We start from the raw sequence: 9,276 nt of genomic DNA, 5'->3' as shown, positions 1-9,276 counted from the left end.
CTTTACAATTATAATTTATAACTTTTATTTATAAGTAAAGATAATTGAATTATTATTAATTTTTTAATCACTAATTATATAAGTATTATAGCCATTAATGATTGAGAGAAGACTCCATACGATTTTTTTTCTCATCTTCTCATCAAGATATTGAGATCACCAATGAAAGTGTTAAATGCTTGCAGAGGTATTTTTTTAATGAAGAGAGGAGAAAAATAAACATTGAATTTGCAAATTTTTTTTATAATAGAAGTGTCTTTACTGATTATGACTCATTGAATAATAGGGGCATAGTCAATGCAAAGTCCTGATGGCTAATTTATGATGGTAAAGTAAAACATTTTCAACTAATTGCTCTTAGGCTATTAGACAACCATCTTCATCTTCTTGTTATGAAAAGAATTAGAGCACTTGTTCCTTTATCCATTTCCTAATAAAAAACAAGTTGAAGCCTAAATATGTAAAAAGTTTAGTATTTATTTACATAAACTATGATGAAATTTCTCTTGATGAATCGGAGTAAAAAGAATAACTTTTTTTAATAATGAAGATATTAACCATATATGATGAAAAAATAGTATGAAATTTAGATAATTTTTTTTTATATGTAATGTACAAAATTCTTACTAATTTGATTAAAATATAAGAATTTAAGATTTTAACAAAAAATGCATGTCCTATGATTTAATATTAATCATAGAACTATATACACTCCATTTCTCTGCTTCGTAGAACTAACTATATACACTCCATTTCTCTTCATGAGACATTCGACCACCTGTTACATAGACTGATTCCACAAACTCCCTCAATTCCTTTACACTCTTCCCTTCACATTTGATCCTATGGTCATTACTTCCTGCACCCATCACTATTAAAATCTGCAACGTTTGCTTTAGTCCTTCCTTCATATTCTCTCGGTCAGAATCATCCAACTCATACCTTCTCCATTCAATCTTAATTTTCCCAAAACTATCGTCCCTAATAATTGTGATGAAATGAGCAGCCCTTGAATATTTGAACATCCTTTCTTTGAAATCAATTCCATTCCCAAGGAAACAATGAAGAATAAAACTCAACTCCTAGTCCCCCATTGCAAGAGTTTCCAACTATGGCTTTCAACTTTTGATGAGTCCTTTGATTGAACCATGTGAACTGATGTAATTATCCCTCCATAAATCTTATCGTTGAGATTTAGGAAAACATTAATTCTGTCGCCACGATGATATATACATCACTATCCCAACTCCAAACGGAGATGTGGAATGATGCAACACCACAAGAGACTTTGAATTTAGATTATTTTGAGTTTAATGTTTTTCGCTTTTTTATGTTTTTTAATATTTTTTGGGTTTTTCTAAATAGTATTTATGAATCCGTGTTATTTGAGTTATTATGATTTGAGTCCCAATCACTAATAGATTATTAGTGTCCATGGCTACATGCTGGTATGTCTCATACTAGTTCAGATAAACTAATAATGTGCGTGCAAAACCCAGTAGAACAGGAATCTTGTTTGAGCCTCGTCTCGTTTCAGCCTCTCAGGTCAGCTAAAATTAATATAATTCTTGAAACAGGAATGTATGTGGCGTTTCCAGGATAAAATGGTACGGATTAAGAAAACCACCAATCAGGATAACCACAACATAAATATGGCGTCCGAGCCATTATACCAAGAGGAACATAAAATCCCTTGGAATTGGTAATGGACGCAATCTAACTCTTAAGTAGTAAATAACCAAATATCACATTATAAACATCACAGAGAATTCCATGAACAAATAAACATTCACATTCATACAAATTCCCAAAATCACTTGAATGTTGTTATTCTATGCAAATTTCATCAATAACTATAGTGCTCAGAAGAAGGAGAAGTCGTTTTTAAAAATTAAGCTCACGGCGAAACCTGACGGTAACGTCCACTGCTCAAAAAACACATCCAGTGTTTTCATCTCGTCACTGCACTTAATCAAGTGTGAAATTAATTGACACCACTTCGGAAATTAATAATAATAATAATAATAATATCAATTGAAAATAAACATTTGTAAGTGAAAAATTTCATATTAAAACAAATCAAAGGCTTCAGTGTGTGTAACAATCAGATCATTGATATGAAATCTCACTGAAATCCGCTAAGATAATTATATTTTCATCATAAGCCCAGATTTTTCTCAAACCAGTTCATCAAAAACGGAATTTGTAGAAAATTTGAAACGGTAGTATTTGGAAAATAGAGCAGAGACTAAACCCTAAAATTTTGAAATAATTTGAAGTGTGCTCAGACAGCCAAGGGTTAATAATCAAATTCCGGGGTGAAGAATCCCAGATCAGAAACTCTAGTCCAAAAAATTGCTTCGTCACAGCACGGAACCAAAATTACCACAACTTTAATTGGGAGAGGTGGAAAAAATGACGAAAAACAACATAAAACAGAGAAGAAAACAGAACGCCCAACACGTAAAGCTGCAACCTTTGTGAGAATTCAAGATCCGAAACGGTGAAGCGTGGTGAAGAAACCCTAAAGAGACATTTGGATCGCTGCGAAAGCAGGGAGATGGAAAGAAAGTGCAATTGGGTTGGATTATATAGGGAAGGAAGGGGAGTGAGGAGATACAAATTAGGGTTTATGAGCATTTGAGTTTGTGGCGGCTATCTTGTGGGTTCACAAAAAATTTTGCCCTTTTTGTCGCGTGGGCTGGATTTAAACTTCCTGCTACTCGTCCAATCTATTTTTTTCTTTTTCTTTTTTTCTTACAAAATTTTCAAAATTAAAAACCCTAATAATAATTTGTGTCAAAAAAGTGAAAAACCCTAATAATAATAATAATAATAATAATAAATTTTGACTATAAGATCTAAAATAAATGGTAATTTATTAAAACTTTTAAATTTACCACAAGTTAAATTTTTTTATTAAAAGTAACTTATAAATAAGTTATTTTGTATTTGATTTTTTAGTTCTAAAAGTACTTATTTTAAAAGAAAATAATAAAAAAATTTATTATGAGAAAAGTAATTTTTTTTAACTTCTCCATAAGTACTAAAATAACTTTTTAGAAAGTTACAATTTTATTTTGAAAATTGTACCAAACATTAGGGGTGCACATGGGCCGGGTGAAGTCAGATTTGTTGTGACCCAGACCCGACCCGAAATATACACCGGGTCTATTTATTAGACCCAAACCTGGCCCTAGACCTAATGAAACCAATACACTTTCGGGCCACAATTATACCGGGTAAAAATCGGGCTGTTAATATTACATTACATTGATACCTTCTTATAAGCTAGCATGTAAAAATATCCAAATTTCCAAGACTCCAACCATTATTTAACATAGTAAAATTCACTTAGAAAAATATAACAAGAACCAACCCTTCAAAATTAAAGCATAACCACAATCAATACTAATATTGTCTAATAATACCAAATATTTAAATCAATACAAATAATACAATATTATGCATTAGTCTAAAGTCCTATGCATTCTAAACATAAAACATTAACTTATAGTCTTATAATGACTAATAACACAAAATATTAAGGTTTACAATACTTAAATTCCACATAAGAATAGTCATGATCCATCACTAATAACACAAAATATTAATTGTGTATGATGACCGGGCCACTAGGCCGACTTCGGGTGACTCGAGCTATGGCCTGGACTCGACTCGAAATAATGACCGGGTCTATTTTTAAGACTCTTATCCGGCCCTATACCCGATGAAATCACACCAAATTAACCCCTAAAGTGTTCGGGACTGGGCCGGACCTTCGGACTGAGCCGGGTCATGTGCACCCCTACCAAACATTAATACTATACACTTTTATAAGTTAAAAATTAAAAAAAGTAACTTATAAACCTATCCAAACGGACCCTAAATAATTCTGAATTAGAATAATTTACTCATTCACGAGCTATACTAAATAATTGCTATTTAAGATAATTTATACTTGTAAGAAATAAATCACTACATCTCAGAATAATTTACGTAAGGAAAAGTATAGGGTACTAATATATTATCTGCCAACTCTTATTTATAATTGTGTTTTATGGAAGTATGTTCGTGGATGTGTCTAATAATTAATATATTTTAAATACATATATAAAGAGACACATCCAGAAAATATATCTAAAATAGATACCCATCCAAATAAATTCTTATTTAGATGTTTCAATTACAATGTGAGTTTTTCTATAAAAATTATTGTTGAGTTCTTTTATATTAACTCTTAACTTTGCTGCATACATACTAGTAATTAAAACAGAGCATATTAAAAATTCCTTATCCACACAAGACACAAAAACTCTAGCTAATAATCTACTTCTAAAATATTTTCATCAACCTATACAAAACACCGAACTAACAACCACAATGACATATACCTTTAAATTGAAAAAGATGAAAAAAATTAATTTTATTTACTGTACACTTACCATTATGTCAATAGATTTTACGAAAAATTCTTGCTCATTTCCTTCAATGATTTTAATCACTAATGGCAATGATGAACAGGGTATCAATGAACTCAAGAAACCCAAATCGCTTCACCAAACAAACTCTAAAGAGCACTCACAGACTCTAGAATTTTAAGCACAAAATGTTTTAGTTGAGAAGAAGATGATGATATCATTTTGTTTTGGAGTTTCAATGTTTTAACTATCTTTTTCATGAAACAACCTCGTTTTTGAAAAATTTAGCGCCAAAATTAACACGACAATATTTTATGTTACCTAACGTGGCACTCATTTGCTATGTCACTGTCATGTTACTATTGATAACAACGAAATTGATCGAAAAGAAATTAACTAAATGTATTTTTTTAATCTCAAAGACATAAAAAATACAATTGGTAAGTTAAGAAGGAAATTAATATTTCGTAAATATTATCGACCACTTTAAGATTTAATTTTATATTACTTATTTTAAAAAAATAAAATAATAACGGTATGAGACGGTAACATTGATTCTATGAGGAGAGAAATCAAATAAAATAACTGAACAGATGATTTGACTCACTGAAAAAATAACTTTTAAGCATGAGGGGCTCAAAACAACAGCAAATTATTTTCCCCTCTCAAATTTGCTTCTTATTACCACAAGAAAATTATTTTTCCATCAAACCTATTAAAAAAAAAACTATCAAATATATCAACCAAACATGTACCCACAAGTCCACAACATACATCCATAAAAGAAATATACACCCATCCCAAACCGTATAGTATATATCTTATACTATATATTTGATGATTCATGNGTTTTACCAATGATTATTCTGTTGCACTTGTTGCAACACAAAGTTTGCAACAAGAATAAACCATTCTTTCACGGTTTATCAAACTTTGATAGACAGTGAAATTTATAAATTATGATAAGATAATTTTGTTTGATATTACAAGTCTCATATCTCTAAAAAAATATATTCTCTAAATAAAATGTAAGGTATTGGTCACTTATAACCATTAACATTTTTTTTAGATATATGAAACTTGTGATAGTAAATTTTTTTTAATTGATTCTTGAACATATCTTTCTGATCTCTCCTTGTGTCCCAGTAAGGACACCAATCCTTCCCAACTTCTCCATTGAAAGAGTAAAGTCCCTAAAGAAGGTGTCAGTAGAAGTAAGCTCATGGTTGATAATGTTCCTGGTGGCAACGCTATCCAACAAAGCAGAATCAGATTGGAACAAACCCCTTCTCTTTAGAACCTGCTTGTAATAGCCGAGATCAAAGGAGTTGCGGCTTCCAGGGTCCATTTCAACCAAAGTTGTTTGGTCTGCGATGCTCTTGCACTTGGTAGTCTTGAGATTTTGAACGTAGGTGGAGTCTAACGACGGGTCAGCGTCGCCGTTTCCGGTGAAGTTGTAAAGTCGTGTTGCGATTGTTGAGCAGTGCCCAATGCCAATGGTGTGAGCACCTGACAAAATTAGGGAACTATTATTTGCATCCACATACAACACAAGATTTTTTTAAAAAATTTAGGAAATTAACTACAACCTACATCAATTTAAGCCCATCTTTTGTATTTTTAGTTTTGAAATTCAAAAAGTTAGGATAGTGAAAGATTTTTTTTTTGATATAACATACTTTTTATTTTTCAACTTCGTTGGCTGTAATTGGCTACCTTTCTAATTGGCTTTTTAACAGAATCGCAGTTCTACTAGAAAATCAATTAGGAGGGTAGCCAACTAATTGAAAAATAAGAGATCTGCTATAAGAAAGAAAAAAAAAATTCTCCACTACCGTAATTTTTTGAATTTCAAAACTAAAGATATAAAAGATTATCCTATATTGTAGTTGACTCCTACATTTTTTCATAATAAATATATATATTTGAAAAAAGATTTTTTAAGTAACTTAAGTTTTTAATCGGCTCAATTATTTTATTATTTTTTATTGATTATACCTATTCTTTGACTGATTTTTTTGTTAACTATTTTTTTTTATTAAAGTGAACTAAGACGATCTGATTCCAGAACCATAATTAGGATTTAGGAGAATCATACTGAAATAGTCAGTTTGATAAATTATAAAAAAAAGCTAATAATTTATTTAGGTTTATTGAATTTAAGAATTTGATCGTGTAAAAACCGATTAAACAATAAATTGATTAAGCCAATATCAATTTTTATGTATAAAGATATTATTTTATTATAATTTGTTGAATCGAGTCACCAAAAAAATCGTTGAATCTTGATCTTTTAAATTTCTAACTATAATATTTCGTCCAGGGTTCTTTTTAATTTGAAAAGATTAAAAAATACTACTTTGGTAATTTAATTTATGCATGATAACGCAAAAAATGATGAAAAATTAGGATTTTGCATGAATTACCAGAGAGCACGACAAGATCTTTGATATCAAGTCCAACTTGGCGAAAGCGTCCAATGAGTGTGGTGAGGTTGTGAAATGGAGCTGGAAGGAATTGTAAGGTCAAGGCTCCATTAGAGATCAGCCCATCCCTTCTTCCTGTTGGAACATTCCAATAAGGTCCCCCCTGCATCAATGCATCCAGGTTATATGTCACACACACACACACAAATATATATATATATAGACTCGAACTCGCGACCTTTTAAGTGAGTATGGGAAGACTATGTCATTTGATTTATAACTCATTGGCTTATATGTCATATATTTATTGCATACAAAAAACTAACTTTTAATTAGCCAAATATTAGTCAAATTTAGAATTTAGGTTTATAATTTTAAATTAAAAATTATAATTTATAATTTAAAAGAAAGTTGATTAAAAATGTTGATTTGTAATATTATTCTAAAATATATAATGAAAAATTTTTGGGGTAAGCAATTTTTAGTATTTTTTATTATTATTTGACCAGTATAAATACTAAATTATCTTTAATAAATAAATTTTACTAATTTATGCATGCAAACACCGAAAAGATGTAAATGCAAACTATATTAATTAATGTGTGCAAACTCTAAAAAAATGTGAGTGCAAACTATATTGATTCATAGGTATAAAATTCTGATAAATATAGGTACACAGAAAATGGTATAGAATGAAAAAGGGCTTACAATAGCACGAATAGAGTCTCTGGCAGTTAAAGCAACAATATCAGCACAAGAGACAACTCCAGGGCATTCAGCTTCAAGAACGCTCTTTAATACTTCAATGAAATCAAACCCTCTTAGAGTAAGGTTTGGAGGTGCTTCCTTTTCAGCTTGATTGTTCTTTGTTGACGTCACAAGCACTGATCCATCACACCCCTGAACACAACCCGCTACATTATATTAATGCATTATTCAAATACAAATAAGAACAATGATAGATGAAGAAAGTTCATACATACCCTTACAAAACAATCATGGAAGTGAACTCTTAAGAGTGCCGCTGCGAGTGATGGAACCTTATGGATATGCTCATTAACATAGTCCGAAATTATTTTCTCTGCATTTGGGCAACTTTTGGAATAGAAACCAAGTTCCAATTGAGCATGTGTTGCTCCAATTAATGCTATTAGGCAAAGGATCCAAACCTTCATGTAGCTATGGCTTCCCATTTTCGTGTACTTGATGGCAATGTAACTATAAAGATAGATACTTAATAAACGGAAGATTATTGTTCTGTTTTAATTAAGTTGTTTCTTGCAAGTTCCCTCTCCATTGCTTTATATATATAGTGCTCTTAACTCTTCACATTTTGAAATGGTCTTTTCTGCTAGCTATCTCGATCACATGTGCTAAGGTAATGCCTCATGTTACTTCGTCAATCTTTTCAAGTAATAATAATAATAATAATAATAATAATAATAATAATAATAATAATAATCTTAACTGTCCAATAATATATATATATGACTTAATCTTTATATTTGTTATTTTTTATTATAAATAAAGTCACATAATATCATTGATATGCATGACCACATGTAATTAATAAAAAAATCATATATAATTTGTGTGCATAAAATAATTTGGTGTGTAATAATTAGGCAGCATGTCCTTTTTCTATTATAGGATAATTAAGTTAAAAATTCCAACAAGTAGTATATGGGCTTCTAAACCCTTCGTTACACGTCCAAGCTATAATCTACAAGTTACAACGAATAATAATTCACCCTTAATTTGTTTAATAATCAAACTTGCCATATCACGTTCTTTTTTGGACGTTGTATATATATATCTTCAAATTTTATATAATGTTCAGTAGAGTTTCTTGCGGTGGTTAATGTATGTGCTTTGGAGGATTTGATGTGCATGTTCTAACAATAAATTAATTTAATTTAATTTGGCTTTTAATTAAGGGAAATAGAGAGTTGACTGATACTTCTCTAAGGTGCCAATGGACCTTCAATATCATATGACACAGTTGAGACATCGCTTGTTTGGATTAAATTAACTTAGCTTCCTGTTGATACACATGGTGGACACATTAGGATAAGAAATGAGAACATAACACATAAATTATGGGAGTTGGTGAACAACACATACAGTTGTATAATCCTAATCATTCATGAATTTTAAATACATTAATATTTAGAGGATGACAAAGATAGAGACAAATTATATAGTATGTAGTATATCCGGGAATTTACTTTAGTAATTGAGGTCATTATATTAGAGTATTAAATTCTGTATATTTAGAGGTAGGATTCAAGCTAATTAAGAGAGCAGCCAGCTTAATTATTAACCTCTAGTGTTCTAAATTACTATTTCATTAATGCTCTCTTCTTTGTAGAGAAAGTTTAGAGAACATATATATAATTAACAATTAGATTTCAAAAATCTATGTGCAC

At 30.3% G+C, this 9,276-nt stretch overlaps 1 protein-coding gene and 1 long non-coding RNA gene across 2 annotated transcripts; both read right to left on the bottom strand.

The window, feature by feature from the left end:
* Positions 1,554-2,676, bottom strand: LOC110270005. The gene is made up of 2 exons (XR_002358944.1): positions 2,477-2,676; positions 1,554-1,962 (listed from the first exon to the last, which is right to left on the bottom strand). It is a non-coding gene; the product is annotated as an uncharacterized LOC110270005 (long non-coding RNA).
* Positions 5,271-8,155, bottom strand: LOC107629953 (peroxidase 39). The gene is made up of 4 exons (XM_016332921.2): positions 7,831-8,155; positions 7,556-7,747; positions 6,848-7,010; positions 5,271-5,930 (listed from the first exon to the last, which is right to left on the bottom strand). The coding sequence occupies exons 1-4, from the start codon at positions 8,038-8,040 to the stop codon at positions 5,521-5,523; spliced, it is 975 nt and encodes a 324-aa protein (XP_016188407.1). The 5' UTR covers positions 8,041-8,155; the 3' UTR covers positions 5,271-5,520.

Source organism: Arachis ipaensis, chromosome B03 (genome assembly GCF_000816755.2).
Source record: "Arachis ipaensis cultivar K30076 chromosome B03, Araip1.1, whole genome shotgun sequence".
Classification (NCBI taxonomy): domain Eukaryota; kingdom Viridiplantae; phylum Streptophyta; class Magnoliopsida; order Fabales; family Fabaceae; genus Arachis; species Arachis ipaensis.
The sequence above is the reverse complement of the archived record's forward strand: the minus strand, read 5'-3'. Positions and strand labels throughout refer to the sequence as shown.